The sequence below is a fragment of the Lycium barbarum genome, chromosome 1 (assembly GCF_019175385.1).
Source record: "Lycium barbarum isolate Lr01 chromosome 1, ASM1917538v2, whole genome shotgun sequence".
Lineage (NCBI taxonomy): Eukaryota > Viridiplantae > Streptophyta > Magnoliopsida > Solanales > Solanaceae > Lycium > Lycium barbarum.
In genome coordinates, this window is record NC_083337.1 from 164,811,806 (window position 1) to 164,830,793 (window position 18,988).

The 18,988-nt window shown below is 38.1% G+C and overlaps 1 protein-coding gene across 3 annotated transcripts; it reads left to right on the top strand.

Annotated features, from left to right (window-relative positions):
• The first annotated feature begins 385 nt into the window (after positions 1–385).
• LOC132604588 (uncharacterized) lies at positions 386–18,759 on the top strand. 3 transcript variants are annotated; one of them, XM_060318157.1, is made up of 8 exons: positions 386–1,145; positions 11,243–14,116; positions 14,472–14,525; positions 16,410–16,752; positions 17,798–17,856; positions 17,948–18,020; positions 18,137–18,187; positions 18,294–18,759. In XM_060318157.1, exons 1-4 carry the CDS (start codon positions 687–689, stop codon positions 16,662–16,664), a joined length of 3,642 nt encoding a protein of 1,213 aa, XP_060174140.1. In that variant the 5' UTR covers positions 386–686; the 3' UTR covers positions 16,665–16,752; positions 17,798–17,856; positions 17,948–18,020; positions 18,137–18,187; positions 18,294–18,759. The 3 variants fall into 3 exon arrangements, with proteins under 3 accessions (XP_060174140.1, XP_060174149.1, XP_060174158.1); XM_060318175.1 differs by having other exon boundaries at positions 1,005–1,145; positions 11,235–14,116; XM_060318166.1 differs by lacking the exon at positions 18,137–18,187.
• The last annotated feature ends 229 nt before the right edge of the window (positions 18,760–18,988 follow it).

The following is an 18,988-nucleotide window of genomic DNA, read 5'->3' on the forward strand; positions in this document are numbered from 1 at the left end:
TTTAAGGCATAGTTTAGTTATGCCTTATGGGGCAGACTTTTAGTTAAGACATAACCAAAAGTAAGCCCCATAAGACAGAACTTTTCCTTAAGGCATAGACTTTGACTTATAAGACAAACTTTTAGTTATGTCTTAAGAAAAAGTTTCACCTTATGGGGTATACTTTTAGTTATGTCTTGTGGAGCACACTTTTAGTCAAGACATAACTAAAAGTATGCCCCATAAAACAGAACTTTTCCTTAAAGCATAACTTTTTCTTAAAGCATAACTAAAAGTTTGTCTTGAAAAGTAAAACAAATAAAATATACGACTCAAGGCAAAGTCTATCCCCTCTGCCTCGTGATTTTTTTTAAATTTTTTAACTAAACTAGAGTTCGAATCTGCAAAAGTTTTAGCGGAAGGATAAAAATTAAAGCAATCCGAGGGACAAAAGTTAAAGACCACCCCAAAAGAAAACAATTCTCTGACTGCCTTGCCGTTGTACTTTCTCCGTTTCTCGTCTTCGACGTCTCAACGCCATAAGATCTGACGGCAAATTATCAGCATATATTCTAACGTGCCGCCGTCCTCCGACCGCTACATAGAGCTGTATTAGCGAGGGGATATAATCACTACCAATTTTAGATTTTTGATGGGCGATACTATTAAAATTATACACATGTGAATTCTGTCCTTTATCGGTTTCGATGGACTCCTCAAAACCTAATCCCCAATCCATGCGAGTTCTAATTCGACCTCCAATTCCACCTTCTCACTCTCAAACTCCCCCTATACCCCCACCACCTGCCACCTCACCCTCTCCATTAAACGGCGTCGTTGTGGTTGGTTTCATCGGTAAACGCAGCGATGACGTGGCTTACTTAATGAACAGGATTATTGATTCTAATGTGTTTGGCAACGGGGGTCTAGATAGGTCAATTTTTGATGAGAAGACTGATTTTGCTGTAACTGATGAGATGAGGAGTTGGTTTGAGTGTAGGAATGTAAGTTATTATCATGATGAGGAAAAGGGGATTTTGTTTTTGCAATTCGCTTCAACTAGGTGTCCTTTGATGGAGGGAAATTTGGAGTCTAAGATGGGATTTGATTCATTATTGGAAGATTATGAATATGGTGATCTCCAAGCTATGCTCTTTATGTTCTCTGTAAGTCTTTTTTCACTTTATCTTGAAATTTCAGACAAATTAACCAAAGTAGCTTCTTTGTTTTGTTTCTTGATTGTACAATAAATACTGATGAATTTTCTGAAATATGTGAAAGTACAAAACAGGGATGGGCAAACATAATTTGTGTAATGGGGTGGGGCAAGATTGTTTGTCCTTAATCTCAAATTAGTTGAGAGGTTGGGTGAATGCAATATCAATATCTATTCCACTTCACTTGGACCTGTCTTCATTCATTTGGAAAATTGTTGAAGCGCTTAAACACAATTTTATTTGGACTATAGAGACTTGATGAATAAAGCTGGCTGAGAAAGTGGAGCAGTAGGATTGATGTAGTTATTTTAGTCATAGCTGCCTAATTGAGTTACCCAACTTTCATTTGTTTTACTCAAGAAAGGTTATTTCTTGTAATTGTGCAAGGTTTTGGATTTGCAGTTGTTTAGAAGAAATGTGTGTAGAAAAGTTTGGTATCATTCCAATGTATCTTTTCTTTCTCATGCATCAAAATGAGCACGTAAAAATTGTAGCTTAGTATTCAGTTTGAGTTCCCATCTTCTTTACTAAAGGGTGAGAATTGAATTTTTGACTTCAATTGTTAGACTGATAGTCCGGTTCTTCTTCTTACCATGTGCCTAAAGGTCTTTTCCAAGTTTTGTTATTACTAGTTTTAGCGTACGTGTGTTGCACGTGTGTATCACGTATATATTTATAAGAAGGAAAAAAATGCTGAAAGAGGGCAAAAACTTTGCAAAAAGTCAAAGTTGTGAAGTTAGAAGTTGTAGACTTAAAAAATTATGCTACTTTACTTTTGGCTTCTTTAACGCGAATCTGTTGTTTAATCAACTCAAATATAACTTCTGTTAGAAACCCAAATCCTATTATATTTGAAAGTATAATCATTTAACGGAGTCATCTTATACTCATAACACATTCAAAGTACTAAATGTGATCACGAACCAAATGTAGGATATATTAAAATAACACAATTATTATTCAAGAACAGAATTTACCTGCTATTTTCAAGTAACCCGAACTGAAAAGTCTGTGGAGACCTATCAAAACGAAACACATGAGATAATTTGAAAAGACCGACAAATACCGCAAAAGTTAATATCTAATTTGAAAATTTCATAAGATGTAGCACATACATAAAATTCACCAATGAAGGCACGAAGTATAAGTATTACAAAGCCCCTAAGTATCTAAAACATGAATAATTAAAAAAAAAAATTAGATGACCGTACTTTGATTGAGACTTAGGATAACAAACCTTTGGATGAGCTCAAGAGGAAAGTATCATCTTAGTGAAGTCTGCTATTAACCAAGAACCAAATAACAACCTTTTACTGAAATATATAGCTTCGTCTGCTATCAACCATCAACCATGAGTCTCATAGTTGAGTCCTTTTTAATAAGGCCATCAATGTGGCAAACAACCTTAAAGATTGAAATAATGTATGGTAGTTTTTCATTTAAGGTTTAAACTTTTGAAAAGAAGTTACCCGTGTAGTTGATAATTAGAGAATCCGTCAATTATGTAAATTAGAACAATAGTGATAACATGAGTCGTAATGGAAGTAAAATTATGTTGCAACTTAAATACTTCTATTATTATCAGTTGGACTCCAAAATCGTACATATTGAGTAGTCCTAAATATTGGAGTATTATATAAGGAAAAGTAACATGGAAATAATTATAATTATGCTACATAATTCAAATAAGTGAACTCTTTTTATGAGGTTACATCTTATTTGATTTTTAAATCCTAAATTTTACGATTCATACATAGTTAAAATAAGGAAATATTAAATTTTTTAGTAGATTTCAAAGTCATAAATAGTATGAAAATGATTAAATTACGATTGTAACCAATATGAAAACTATTTTCATTTCACTAAGGTGCGTCGTGCTTTCGCATTTTTACCCTTCATAATTGCAATTTATATTAGACAAAATAGTAATTTAATTATTTTCTAATATTTAGGAATTTGAAATCAACTAAAATTTTGGTTATTAAAGGCTTTCCTTATTTGAACTATGTAGAAACTAATAATTTTTAGGAATTTAGAATACGTGCCTTGTAAATGGAGCCTATTGATTATTGCAAAATTTTTATTTGAAGTAATGATCTTTTAATATATGAATAACTTAAAAACATTTAATTAACTTATAAATAATATTTAAAGCTTACAAAAGTGCAGATTTTAGAAGCAAAAAAGATTCCTAGAATGATAAACAGTCATGATAGCAACGTCTTACCTTACAAATTACAACTTACTTCTAATAAATTATAAGAATCTTAAAACCTTACCAAAACAAGGTATTGAGACGGACAAAGATAGTGATGAAATTTTGTAGCTTACTACGTTTAGATTGCACTACTTGAACATGCTAATATGAGATGAACTTGAGCTAGCTACTGCCAAATTTGTTCCGGCTAAAAATTTAAGCACTATGGTTTTTCATTGATCCACCTCCTTATATGGTTTCAGAAGTGGTGCAAAAGACGTGAAGAGAATCCAAAAAGATGAATAATTGTAGTTGAAAAAAGGACTCCTATATGATATATATGTTGCATGTACAACTAATAATAGAAATTACAAAGATTTATATATATAATGTATACTTCGACATACCTCTGACACAGGAGTCACGCAGTGGACTTACGGACTCATCGTCATGTACTCATCCTTAACCTCAATTTCCTCCTAGCTCTAATTGCAATAGATCGACAAAATATATGGTTATATCGATCGCGGCAACAACACAAATATAAGCACCAAAATTATGTCAGGATAATAAAATAACATCTACTACAGGTTCGGAGAAAGCTTACAATAGATCAAATAAAAGTTAAAATAAAAATTTCTCAATTCAATAGGAACATAGTAAAATTAAACCAGATACTGGACTTACAATATTTAAAGCTAAACCAAGCCTTTATAAAACTTTGAAATTCTACCAATTCGGCAGTAACCATGAGCTCCTGGGCTTTGATTTCTGTTCAATTATCTTCATTTTTTCCTTTACCTTCCTGCAATCAGAGCCGGATCCAAGATTTAAACTTTAGGGGTTCAACCTTTTACGATTCTTAGCGTTGAACCTATTGTATTTTAAAAGTTATGGGTTCATGTCTACTACTTATTGAAATTTTGATAAATTTTTACACTTAAATTTATGCTCCGCGTTGAAAGTTAGGGGTTCAATTTAACCCCCATCTAATATGCTACATACGCCCTGCGTGCAATTGAATTTGCAGCTGGGTTAAAAAAACAATTTAAGAGTCTATTGATTTCTTGATGCTGACGACTTTCTACTGTCGGACATTGATTGTTCCCGATGTATTTCGTCAAATAATGAGTAGTAATTGGAGACCAGCTTGAGTTGCATGAAAACCAATCAATTTCACTGTATGTAAAAAACTTAAACCTATTAATCAATATAAGGAAACAACAAGAGTATTTGGAAACAACAATAGGAAAGCTCCCAGGCACTTATCCCGAGGCAATGCACTAAACTTGCTTTGTGATAACTGGCCCCTAACTCCAGTGGTCCTTCTGATCACCGGATTTCTCACTCTACTTCCTTTTTTTTTTTCAACCTTCTAGGAGATGGATGATAGCATTTATTTCGCGGTAGGCTTTAAGTCTTATGATATTACTAGATCCTCAAACACAGCAGAACATTGGTTTGACTGGACCGAAAGAGGTAAAAATTTCATCAGAAGAGTTTCTTTGAACAAGAAGACTTTGGAATGGATAGTCCAAAACATGAGGGAGGCATCAAATGTACGAGGCAATGTAGTGAGAAGATGGAAGAGGAGAGACCGTTTCTCTGAGACCTTTTGTTCTAGGAATTTTAATGGCTTTGGTAGATATATTAGCATTATCAGTTTACGAGGGAGAAGGAGAGCGGTGATAATCATACCCGAAGTATCGTTTAATGCTGGCCGGACCTATCTGGCTGACAAGATTGGCAGATTCATTAATAGCTTTGTTGACAAATTTAATGTGAGGGAGCCTAGGTTTGTAGACAAAAAGTTCCAATATGCAGAAGCAATTAAAAGCTGTAAATGGTCGAACAATGAAGTGGTTGGAGGTTCCGCATTAAAGAGGGGAGAGGTTATTCAGATAAAGGAAGGTATGACACGTCATCAGAATATGGTACTTGGCAGATGCTTGGTGGGTTACTTTGTAAATGAGGAAGTTCCAACTTTGTATGACCTACGAAGATGGACTTCTTCCACTTGGAAACAGATCCATGGGCTCAATATTCATGCCATGGGAGAAAATCGATTTCTATTTGAATTTCCATCCAAAAGCATAGCTGAGCAAGTCCTGAAAGGGGAGTGACACTGGAAAAGAGCCCAAATCAATCTTCAGTGGTGGTCTTCTTTATCAGGAGTCATAGAACAAGGAAATATGCCAAATTCCGTCTGGATTAGGGTTGTGGGTGTGCCGCTCCAATTCTGGTCATCTGAAGTTTTCAAAGTCATTGGTGAATTTTGTGGAGGCTGGCCGGAAACAGAGGAAGAGACTCAACTCCGGAATCATCTGAAGTGGGCTAGAATCAGAGTCAAAGGAGATGGTAGAGAGGTTCCTAAAGAAGTCACCCTGCAGCAAGGCAGACTTCTTTTTACCCTCCAGGTTTGGGTGGAATCTCCGGCGAGAGTTGTCATCGGAGAAGAAGAGGAGAAAGAGGTGTTACATTCTTTTACCCAGCAGATATCGAAGACACTGGGTAAAAGTACAGATATAGTCGCTAAGCAGAAGGAAAAGTCAGATGTTGCTGACTTTGCACGTGATTCTGCAGTGGCACGTGCGGTAGGTTTAAATTCAAATACTGAGAAGGGCCAGATTTATGTTGGATCTGAGAAGGATTTAACTCTGGGCCCAAATAAATTTAATTGTTTGGCCTAATATAAGTCTGAAAAGGGACCAGTTTTAAGTGAATCACATGGTGGGTCACGTGCATCTTCTACAGAACTTAAAACTCCGGATACTTCCACTGTAGATGGCTATAAGAATCACTTCAACAACTTGAAAGAGATGGCATCCAAATTCCTCGAGTGCTTTGCCAATTGGGAAGCTTCTACCAACATGCAAAAGGCAATTTCAATACCCTCCTCTTCTATATTACCACTTCACACAGGTTCCCCGGTTTTAGGGTTTAAGAAAGTGGCGAATTTAAATTTTGGGTCGGGCAGGAAAGATGCAGGAGATAAAGAAACGGATCAGTACCAAGAGTTTGTAGAAGAAGAAGAAGATGGGCAGATGGTTTTGCCAACTGAAAGTCAAGAAGATGAAGAGAAAATTGAAGAACATGGGAACACAAACCAGATAACTCTACTGGGAGAGCCTACTCCCATACAAACAGATTTTTCTGAATGTGACAAGGAAGCAGTGATGAGATCGAACCTGTGGGTTCAGGGTAATATTGTGAGGATGAGTCAGGAATTCGGAGCAGCATTTGAAGGTTGCTCTAGGGAGGCCGAAGCTTTATTCACAAAGATTGACCAGAGGAGAGAAAAAGGGATAACTTCAGTTATCTCAATAGAACACAATGCTGATAAACAGACAGTTCCTAGGGAGCTAAGAAATTTGATATTTGATATGAATTTCAAAGATGGGGAACCAAGGAGTGAATCAAGAAGTAGGGGGAGGAATCTAATAACTCCTTTATAATGAAGATAAAAATAGTTTCTTGGAACGTGAGGGGGTTGAATATGGAGAGTAAAAGGAATACTGTAAGGAGTAGAATACAACAATGGGGGGCTGATATCTATGTTCTGGTGGAAACAAAATTGAGTGGGGAAGTGGGAAATTATCTACAACAACTCTGGGGAAACAGATGGATGGGGGGTGTATGGCTTGAGTCATTAGGCACTAGGGGGGGCATTATAGTGTTATGGGATAAAAGGCAGTGGAGAGGAGAAATAGTGGAAAATGGGAATCAAAGTTTAACTTGTAAATTGTGTGGGATAAATCAGGATTTCATCTGGTTTATTACAGCAGTTTATGCTGATTGTGGGAGAATTGTAAGGAGGGAACTGTGGGAGGAGATAGGTGCTATGAGGGCTTTATGTGAGGGTCCGTGGGTGGTTTGTGGTGACTTTAATGTCACAAGGTTCCCATCTGAAAGAACTGAATGTAGCAGGCTATCTGGTGCTATGAAGGAATTTTCTGAGTGCATCAATGAGGTAGAGCTGGTGGATCCTCCTTTATTTGGGGGGTCCTATACTTGGAGAGGGGGGACAAATCATAGAACTGCCTCTAGGATTGACAGATTCCTCTTTTCAACACTTTGGGATGAAACATTCCTACAGATCAAACAGGATGTAATGCCAAACCTGGGATCTGATCATAATCCAATCATGCTAACATGCGGAGATTGGTCCTTTAAGAAAACATATTTCAAGTTTGAAAATTGGTGGTTGAAGGTGGATGGTTTCAGAAGCAAAGTGCAGGAATGGTGGAGCTCCTTTGATGTTACAGGAAGACCAGACTACAAGTTAGCTGCAAAGTTAATCCTGTTAAAAGGAAAACTTAAAGAATGGAGCAAGGAGAATAAGGGAAACTGGAGGGAAAGAAAAGACAAAATACTGGAACAAGTTGGCAGTCTAGAAGTTATTCAAGAACAAAGACCTCTGACCGAAGATGAGCAATTGCAGAAGGCTCAGTTGGCTATGGAGTATGAAGAAGTGGCTAGAAATGAAGAGATAGCCTGGAGACAAAGATCTAGAGTGCAATGGATCAAGAGTGGAGACAAAAACACAAAGTATTTTCACAGGATGGCCACAGCTCACAAAAGATTCAACACTATTGACACTTTAATGGTTGATGGAGTTAGATCCTCTGAACCTATGGATATTCAGAATGCAATTCTAGAATTCTATCAGAACCTGTACAGTGAGACAGAAGCATGGAGACCAAACTTGAACATTCAAGGTGTCCAAAGCATTACTGGAGAAGAGCAAATATGGATGTCAAGGCAATTTGAAGAAGATGAAGTATGGGAAGGGATCAAACTGTGTGCTGTTGATAAGGCACCTGGCCCGGATGGATACACAATGGCCTTCTTCCAGGCATTTTGGGATGTTCTGAAGGAGGATTTGATGCTGACTTTTCAGAATTTCCATTCTCAACAGATGTTTGAAAAAAGTTTCAATGCCACCTTTGTGGCCTTGATTCCAAAGAAGGTGGGTGCAACTGAACTAAGGGACTTTAGGCCCATTAGTTTGATCACTAGTGTGTACAAAATAATTTCCAAAGTGCTGGCAGAAAGGTTAAAGAGAGTGGTGAGCAAGTTAGTCAATAAGCATCAAATGGCATTCATAAAGGGGAGGCAAATTATGGATGCTGCTTTAATAGCAAGTGAGTGTATTGACACCAGACTTAGAGGAGAAGAGCCAGGAGTGATGTGCAAGCTGAATATTGAAAAAGCCTATGACCATTTGAACTGGAATTTTCTTATCAACACTCTAAGACAAATGGGGTTTGATTGCAGGTGGCTAAAGTGGATGGAATTCTGCATTAAAACTACCAGGTTCTCTATCTAGTAAATGGAGAACCTGTGGGTTTTTTTCCTGCAGAAAGGGGGCTCAGGCAGGGGGACCCTTTATCCCCTTTCCTTTTCATTATAGCTATGGAAGGCTTGGACAGCATGATGAGAATTGCTTCTCAAAATAGCTGGATCAGAGGATTTAATGTGAGAAATATGGCTAATGAGGTTATGGAAATCTCCCATCTACTGTATGCTGATGATACAGTAGTTTTTTATGAGGCAAATCAGGAACAGATCTGCCATTTGAGGGTGATACTAGTGGTTTTTGAAGCATGTTCTGGGCTGAAAGTCAACTGGAGGAAGAGCAGTATATTCCCAGTCAAGGAGGTGCAGCAGATCCAAGTGCTTGTAAGCATTTTGAATTGCAAGATTGAGAATTTGCCTACTGTTTATCTTGGAATGCCTTTGGGATCAATGCATAAAGCAGTGGAAATCTGGGATGGTATCATAGAGAAGACTGAAAAGAAACTAGCTCTATGGAAATCTCAATACCTATCCTTGGGAGGAAGACTCATCTTAATCAACTCAGTCTTGGATTCCTTGCCAACATATGTGATGTCCTTATTTCCTATCCCAAGCAAGGTGGTTAAGGCTCTGGACACTCTAAGGAGAAACTTTCTATGGCAAGGAAACAATGAGGAAAAAAAGTTCCACTTGGTAAATTGGGAAGTAGTTCAACAAAGCAGAATGCATGGAGGATTGGGGGTGAAGAACCTAAAATTACAGAATAAAAGCTTACTCATGAAGTGGTTATGGAGATATAATCAGGAAGATCAGGCACTATGGAAAGAGGTAATCCAATATAAGTATAGCCAAAATGGGAATTGGTGTACAAATGAGGTGACAAATACCTATGGTGTGGGGGTATGGAGGACCATTAGAGCTTTCTGGCTGGCTCTGAAGGCAAATGTTAACTACAAGGTGGGTAGGGGTGACAAGATTCTTTTCTGGAAGGAAAATTGGAGTGGACAGGGGACATTACAACTACTGTTGCCTAGCTTATTTTCTATAAGCACAAATCCAGATAGTACAATAGAGGAGATGTGGTCTCCCCAAGGCTGGAATTTGGTTTTCAGAAGACTTCTAAATGATTGGGAAATAACATGGGTAGCAGAACTACTGACAGTAATTAGTGGATTTCAAGGAACTAATTTTGAGCCAGATAAATTGACATGGAAGCATAATCAAGATGGACTGTTCTCTGTGAACAGATTGTACAACAAGGGTTTGACTGAAATTTCAGGGAGGACACCAGGACCTTGGAAATCCATTTGGAAGAGTGTGGCACCAACTAAGGTGAAGTGTTTCACCTGGTTGGTAGCTTGGAGAGCCTGCTTGACTCTTGAAGCATTGCAGAAAAGAGGAATAAACATTGCTTCAAGATACACATTATGCAAAGAGGCCTTAGAGACGAACAATCACCTTTTCCTTCATTGTAATGTTACGGCACAAGTCTGGGCATTGTTCATTAATTTGGCTAAGGTGAACTGGACTATGCCTGAACACACTGCAGACCTTCTAAGCTGTTGGATAAGAAGGGGAGGGAGCAAGAGTCAGAAGATTTGGTGGAAAACAGTTCCTGCCTGCATCTGGTGGAACATTTGGAAGGAAAGAAACGACAGAATTTTTGAAGGCAGAGAAAGTTCATTGCAGAAGATCCAATGGAAGGTCTTTACCTCATTAAGTTTTTGGTGTAAAGAACAATATGTAGAAGAGGAAGTTCAGTTAGTGGACTTTTTAGGATTACTATAAGTATATCTCTTTCAGTAAAGTGTAAATTTTTGGAGGTGGCCAGCGTACCCTTAATGCTGAGGAATACAAAATTACCAGTTTCAAAAAAGAAAAAACAACAACATACCCGGTGAAATCCCACAATGTGGGGTCTGGGGAGGGAAAAGTGTACGCAGACCTTACCCCTATCTCGGAAGATAGGGAGGCTTTTAATATAGTATAGATAAGGAAAATTAATGAATATAAGGAAAAAATAAAAATTTAATAAATTCAAGGTACAACCTACGTGCAATTAGGACTCCCACTTACTTTAAATAACGAAAGAACGATATTCAATAAAACATTAATACCTAGAGCCTGGAGGTATCTAATTGCCGTCAAAAAGTTTTTGCACTTTGTATTAGGACATATATGATATAATTAAATAATAATTTTAGAAAAATAGTAAATGACAATTTTGTCTATTGTAGAGTCTTTTAATGAAGGGAAAAAGTTCAATCAACATTTCTAAGGTCCTTCATGCTTTTAATATAGTATAGATTAGTGCTAATCATTTTTTTATTTGACCAGGAAGGGATGCCTTCCGGTAAAGACCCTCACCTCCAACCATAAGGCTGAGTATTTTAGTCAGGGAGCAAATTGGGAGGGCCACTATTGGGCTCCTGGGTAGGGGTTTGGAAGGTGGGGTGTACCATATAGATTTTTATTGGAGGCTTTCCATTTGATATTCCATACGTCCCCTTGTTAATTACAGAGTGTTGCTCAACCATGCTTAGCTATGCAGGTTTGTCATGTTGTGGTTTTTATCCAAGAAGGGTCACGCTTTGACACACAGATGCTGAAGAAACTTCGTGTCTTGCAAGCAGCTAAACAAGCAATGACTCCATTTGTGAAGTCACAATCTCAGTCACCCGCTGGATCTGACTCCCCTTTTGCATCTCCATCACGTAGAGCTGCATCAGGAAGATCATCTAACAACCCTTCGCCCGTCAAAAGTCGTGGCATTTTTAACCGAAATAATTCAGCAATTACTCTGATGTCAGGTTTAGGTTCATATACCTCTTTATTACCCGGGCAATGTACTCCAGTTACACTTTTTGTTTTTCTTGACGATTTTGCTGATGATTATCATAGCTCTAGTGTTGAGGAGCCAGCTGATATGTCCTCAGCAAATCAATCATCAAGTGTTGGTACCTCAGCTCGGCCAAGCTTGGCTCCAAAAGGTTCTGGTTCTGTGGTTGTGCTTGCACGTCCTGTGAGTAAATCGGAAGGCGGGTTCAGGAAGAAATTGCAGTCTTCTCTGGAGGCACAGATTCGTTTCTCCATTAAGAAATGCCGGACACTATCAGGTTCTGAAACTGGTCATACAGGTTCAAGAAGCGGGGGTGTTTCAAATTCTTCAACGCTGTTTTCCCTTGATGCATCAAAGGCTGTTGCACTTTTAGATATAACCTCTAATAAGAGAGGTGAATCCCTTGAATTTGCCACTGGCCTTGTGGAAGATGTTCTGAATGGGAAAGCAACCTCAGATTCTTTTTTGCTTGAAAGTCATAGTCAGAGTGCAAATAGAGAAGACTTACTTTCCATCAAGGAGTTCATCTGCAGGCAGACTGATATATTAAGAGGAAGAGGGGGTGTGGTTTCCAATACTAACAGTGGTCCAGCTTCTGGTGTTGGCATGGTTGCTGTTGCTGCAGCAGCAGCTGCTGCTTCTGCTTCTGCTTCTGGAAAGACATTTACTTCTCCTGAACTTCCACATTTGGAGAAATGGTTATCTTCTACTCAGCTTATTCTCCAAGCGATCCTGTCAGCAAAACATGCCGTTTTAGATGAGATTGAAATTAGTAAGAGGAATATGCGACAAAGAAATTCCAGTTCACCACCTCTCGAAGGAAATGCTTCAAAAGTTTCAGATCCACTTGAAATTGCAATGTCTTTTCTGGCGAGCGGTAGAGGGATAAATACTAGGTTTTCTACTTTATGGTGCCAAAAGGCCCTTCCAGTAGCTAAGGAGACATATTTAAATGAGTTGCCTCCGTGCTACCCAACTTCTCAGCATAAGGCCCATTTGGAGAGGGCTCTGCATGTTTTCAATTCAATGATCAAGGGACCAGCTGTACGATTTTACTTGCAAAAACTGGAAGATGAATGCACATCCATCTGGACTTCTGGCAGGCAATTATGTGATGCTGTTAGCCTCACAGGAAAACCATGCATGCACCAAAGGCACGATGTAGAAACTAGTGGTTTATGTTCAAGTGATGAGATTAAGCCACATTCCAGTGGATATGTCTTCCTCCATGCATGTGCATGTGGTCGTTCAAGACTCCTGCGGCCAGATCCTTTTGATTTTGAAACAGCAAATGTTACTTTTATTCGTTCCATGGATTGTGACAAGCTTCTTCCCACAATTCAGTTACCCCAAGGAAATGATACAGGTGGGCCCATTCAGCCCTCAGCTTGGAGTTTAATTCGAGTTGGGAATGCAAGATACTACCAGCCGTCTAAAGGTTTGATGCAGAGTGGCTTCAGTTCTACCCAAAAGTTTCTTCTAAGGTGGACTATCCTTCTTGAGAAGCCAAAATATGAGAATGGACTGCTATCAAGCAATTCAGAGCAAGCCAATATAAATAGGCTTAGTAGCAATGCCAGGGATGAGCCTAACACTGATTCAGGCATAGAGAAGGCTGGTGCTTTGAGTGTGCAAAATGGATATCAAATCCAAAAGAAGTCTTCTGCAGGAAATATCAAAACAGATGATAAAGTAAATAATATTGGTAAAGGAGTTTCCAACTTTAGTATGAGAAAAGCTTTTTCTGAGGTGGTAGCTGGTTCAACCGCTGCGAATTCAGGATTTCCTCCGCTACAATCAAATAGACAAATTATGTTAAATTCAGAAAAGAACATTAAGCAAAAAAGTGCAAGGGATGGGGGTAGAGAGAAGGTTAATGAAATTAGTGACGAACTAGTATCGGAAAAAGTTGCTGTAATTCCTGCTATTCATGAAGCAAAGAATGGTAGTACTATTGTTTCTAACGATTTCACTAAAGGTAATCAAATTTTCCAGATAGGTACACATATGGATTCAACGAAGATGAATAGAATTGAGAAGACCAGACCAGTTAGCTCTTCTAAGCATGCAACAATTTACATTGGATTTGAGCATGAGTGTCCCCGTGGCCACCGCTTTATATTAACTGCAGACCATCTCAACAGACTTGGTTCTCCTTATGCATTGCCTGTAGAATCTGTCACATCTTCATCTTTGGAAAATATAGATCATAAGGGGGTAAGTCCCTCCAGAGGGGGTAAGAATGGCCATGGCAAAGGCCGCCGGCTGGCAAATGGCATGATATCTACTTCCTCTAGGAAGGTTAGGAATCAGGAAAAGTCAAAAGAGGGGTTAGATGATGGAAATTCAAATATAGAAGGGCCAGGTCAATTTTCCAGGCATCCAGTACATGCTGCGTCAGGGAAAGATCTTGAAACTGGTCTTCAATCTCTAAATCTCGATGACTCTGGCTATGCTACCTCCTTGTTAGATAGAAGTTTGCCCATATACATGAACTGCCCGCATTGTATGGAATCGAAGGGTATGAATGACCCAGCAGATGTGAGATTTGCAGGAACCATTTCACAGCTCCAGAGGATCTTTCTGGTGGGAGTCTTACTTCTGATATTTGGCTATTTTCCTCAATTGCCCTGAATCTTTATGTCCTCCTAAAGATTTATCCTGTTTATGTGATGTCATTTTTAAGTGCTGATCTGATTCATTGTTTGTACTAATCAAATGAACGTGCTTAGATGATATGGTTTCATGTTGTTCAGTGCCTAAACCAATAATCAAATTTGCTGTATGTCTCATGTCTTGTTGGTACTTATATATGTGACATTCAAGTAGTATATTTATTACCATCCAATTTTGCCTTTAATTAATCTATAATCTTTGTGAATCCCCCAAGATTAATCAACTTTTTTTGCCAGCTGTAATGAGTATGCTGTTCGTCATGCAGGTTACACCTCACTTCCCTGTCATTTTAGCAGCAAACCCAGTCATACAGTTTGAGGTATGAGTTACCTACTAGGACTTTTGGTTTATCTGCCATTTTCAACATTTATGTGACCTGCTTTATTATTGCCTTTCTGAGCCGAGGGTCTATGGGAAACATCCTTTCTACCTCCCAAGGTAGTGGTAAGGTCTGTGTACACTCTACCCTTCCCAGACCCCACTTGTGGGATTTCACTGGCTATGTTGTTGTTGTTGTAGTACCATTTTCAACATTGAATTAACTTGTATTTGTCCACCTAGTTATATGAAGCCGCTTTGGGATTGTTTATAATCTCAGAATTTTGCATTACTCGTATAACCCTAGATTCTTCGCAAAAAACTTTGTGATCTTCATACAATGTTTGGTACCATTTCCTTACGTGGGATAAAATGGGGAATAAGGATGTTTATTGGGTAAGAGCACCCAAAATGACAAAAATACCCTAAAAATAAGGTGCCTTGTTTTTTTTTTTTTTTTTAAAATCATGATGGTGTTATGTAGTAAGAATTTGTAATGGTTTGCAACTTGATGTTTCTTTAGACGACGACAACAACAACAACATACCTAGTGAAATCCCACAATGTGGGGTCTGGGGAGGGTAAAAGTGTATGCAGACCTTACCCCTATCTCGAAAGATAGGGATTGATGTTTCTTTAGACGAAAACTTGAATATTGGTGTCACAATCTATGTATAATAATTCATGTATTAAATACTACAGTATTATTTATTTATTTTTGACTAGTATAATTCATGTATTATTATTAATCACCTAACAATCCATACATTAGAATTCAAGTAGTGTAATGACCCCAATTAACTTGGGATTAAAGTGTAGCTGATTGGTTGATTTGTTAAAAGCAGAAGTTGACAATGCGGAAGAGAAGTTTTTGTTAGGTGAGATAGAATCTTAATACCAATACTAGAGGGAAAAATTAAATTATGTGCATTGCTTGGAAGAACATCTGACTCTGTTATGCTCCTTATCAAAAAACAGCTGACCTCTGTGTGAATCTTTAACTGCTACTCTGTCAGAAAACATGTTGCTTTACACTGGCTTTATTGTACAGATAAAAAAACACATTTATACTGAAATGAGCAAGAAAACAGATTTCCCAGAAACAATGAACTTGCCAGTATGATACATAGTTACAGTCCTTGTGTTCTTCTTCTACTGACATATTTAGCTGCCAAAGAATGGAGTAAAATTCCTGATTATTTCACCGATGGAGCAGGTGGTTGAGGTGCTTAGCAGCAATGCTGGGATCTAGATCTCATTGTTGAATTGTGTGACCACCTCATCTAAAAACTTAAACTATTAGAGAGCAGACTTCATTACTTAATTATATCTTTCAAACACTACTCGTGCAGACGTGATTCTTTTTCATGGGCCAAGCATGTGGGTATTCTTGCTTTGATCATAGGTGGCAGTGAGACTTGAGCTAAAGACCTCCGCTTGCTTTGATAACAACAACAACACACCCAGTGAAATCCAAAAAAAAGGGGTCTGGGGAGGGTAGAGTGTACGCAGACCTTCCGCTTGCTCTGATACTATGTCGAATTATGTGATAGCTTTTCTAAAAGCTTAATTTGTTAGAAAAAGTGCACTTCTTTTATTAATTATATCTTCAGCACTCACCTAAATCGAGACTACACGAAGTTAGAAATGGTTTTTAGCTCCTCTTTTTCTCAATGTAGTTGCCTTGCCATTGTTGGAGGGAGTTCTCCCATTGGCTCCCATTTCACTGGGATGCTTTACTACTTGTAATTTTTCATATCTTTAAGCATCTTTTTCAGATGTTATTTGTGTTGTTTCATTTTTTGTGTACATCTTTGGAAATAAACATTCAAATTATTCTTTCAATTGCTGATTTTTTTTTTTTAAACCTATTTTGACTTTGTAGGAGGCATGTCTCCCTCCATCCGAGCCAGACCGTAAAAAGAAGTTGCAGTTCTCTCTTGGATGTCGAGTAATTTTACCCCCAGAGAGTTTTCTGTCACTTAGACTACCTTTTGTTTATGGTGTACAGCTGGAAAATGGAAACCTCCATCCTCTTATGCCTTTTGAACAGCAGCCCCAACTCACTGCCTGGATAGCCAAAGGCACAACATTGCAGCTTGTATCCAAGGATAGCAATCATGATGAACTTTTCACATAATCCGATGGATGAAATCTAATCTGACGGTGTTGACTGAATTTTATTAAGCATTTTGAACTGCAGTTCTTGGACAGTTCTCTGCCATCAGGTAAAGCATGTGATCAAGCATGTTTTTCAAATCAGAACCCTGCTTCAGCTTTGCTTTTTATAGGATGACATTTCATTATTGTGGTCATAGAAGGACAAGGGCGGAAAAAGCAGCTTTTAGAAACTTGTACGGAGGAACTCTGATACACCTTTCCTAAATAATGGTGGTTAATAATTGAGTCAAGTGTGTACATTGCATGTCGGTGTATTCTATTGCATTTTGAAGTTCACAACTTAATTAGTGTTAAGGACCAAGAATTCATCTTAATTTGATATTTGCAATAAAATATTACAGAACATAGAGCTGTAAAAGATACTATATAGAGTAGTCATAGTGGATTTCCAGCTTATTGGGATCTTGGTGAAGGTGATCCTCAAAATTTCAGCAGAGTATAAAAAATTTGACAAAATGCAACACAGTTACTTTTTATTTTATGCGCTTGAAGTTTGGGATTGTGAATTGTATGGTTTCGAATGAGTTGCCCAATTCGGCAAATGGATGGTCAATCTGACCGCCATTTTGATGTATTAGGTATCCTGAGTTTCAACTCTTTTGTCCTTGGATTCTGTTAACTTCTTTGAAATATTTCTGCTGAGAGGTTTACACTCCAGAGGCATATTGTATAACAAAGATTTTATACTTGTTCTACGAAAAAAGAAAAGGTTTCTTGCTAGCTCCTGATTATGGGCAACTCTTACTGAAAATGCTTATACTGTTCAAGGCTATATACACATGTTCTTTTCGGTGGTGAAACTTCTTGTATATGTGACGCCTATGTGTCAGTATTTCTTGTTGGATGCAATTAAGGACGAGAAGGCATGTTTCCTGTCATATACTTACCCATACTCTCTAATCTCCATACATTCTCCGGTTGGGGCATAGTGGACTGGCTAACGGCGAATACCTGGTCCTCTGTTTCTGGACACACCACCTACATGAAGATTTTAAAGCTTGCAACTATGCTAAATTTAGTAATTTCCTTTGTTTCTTTTTGTTGTTAGATGCATGTAGGATAACCATCTAAGTTTTTTATTCGTTGTAATAGGTGGGAAATGCAATTTGCCCGAATGCATGGGAAGAGCGGAGAAAGTTTCCTCTGCTTAGGTGAGGCACTGTGGCTGATTACTCCTATCTTTCTCAAGGCAGCAATACTAATTCTTATGACACTAAATTGTTTGTTATTTTTGGTGATCAGGTGGGTTTATTATGCTATCGCTTGGCAGACCCGGTGATAGCTGTGAGAGTGGCAGGCGCTTTGGAACTTTTTGGTATGCATTTCTTCATCCTTTAGAATTGTGCATCAAAGGAATGCAATATGAAATTCTAGGGACTATACTAGAGCTAAGATGCTAATCGTTGTGCCGGTTGTTGTTGGCTTTTTCAGCTTTATGGGGAATGTGATACTGTAGTTGTCTCTGTACTCGCCTTTGACAATGTAAAAGCTTCATTTGCCTACCACGCGTTTGGAGTTAAATCCACTATATATTGAGCAGGAAAGTCAGCAATAAAAAGTGATGTTCTCCTTTTAATTTCTTTTGCAGTTGAAATACCAGGATCAATGCATGTCTATTCAACATTGGCATCCGATGATCTCGGGCTTTTGCTTGGGTTCAGCTATAGTAAGCAAAACGAAAGAGATCAGCATATGCAGAACCCCTCTTGGAATTCTTTGAAGAATGTATCTCTAGCGAGCAGGGATCTTTGTATCCTTGAAGCCCTACCGCTGTTATAAACACTTATAAGTTAAAAACCTGTGGTATGAGGTTGATAATAGTAGGATCCGTGCATTAAGATTATGGCCTGCTAGTAGAGCTCTAGTTCTCAGGGTGATTAAATTCCATTATAAGTTAATTAAACGATGCTGATTACACCGTTATGGCTTCCATATAATATCTAGATGCGCGTTATGGCTTCATTATTTGAGGTTTATTCAGACCGGACTTCTTCATTTGTGCGCTTTTTGTCATCGATAATATTTCATTACTCTGAAGTTCAGTAGTTTGAATACTAGTTTGATCATCAGTACTTGTAAATATTGAATTTTAGTATTTTAAAAACTCGTTTTACGAGTATTTAAGTATAAGCTAATGGTTTTCTGTTCTACTTTTTTGGACAAATGAAATGAGAGTTAAAGCACAATTTCAACCTCCAATTACTCTATTTCTCAAGTTCAATCCTCAAGTGAGTATGACCGAATTGATATCTACATGCATAAAGATATTAGATCACCTAGCAG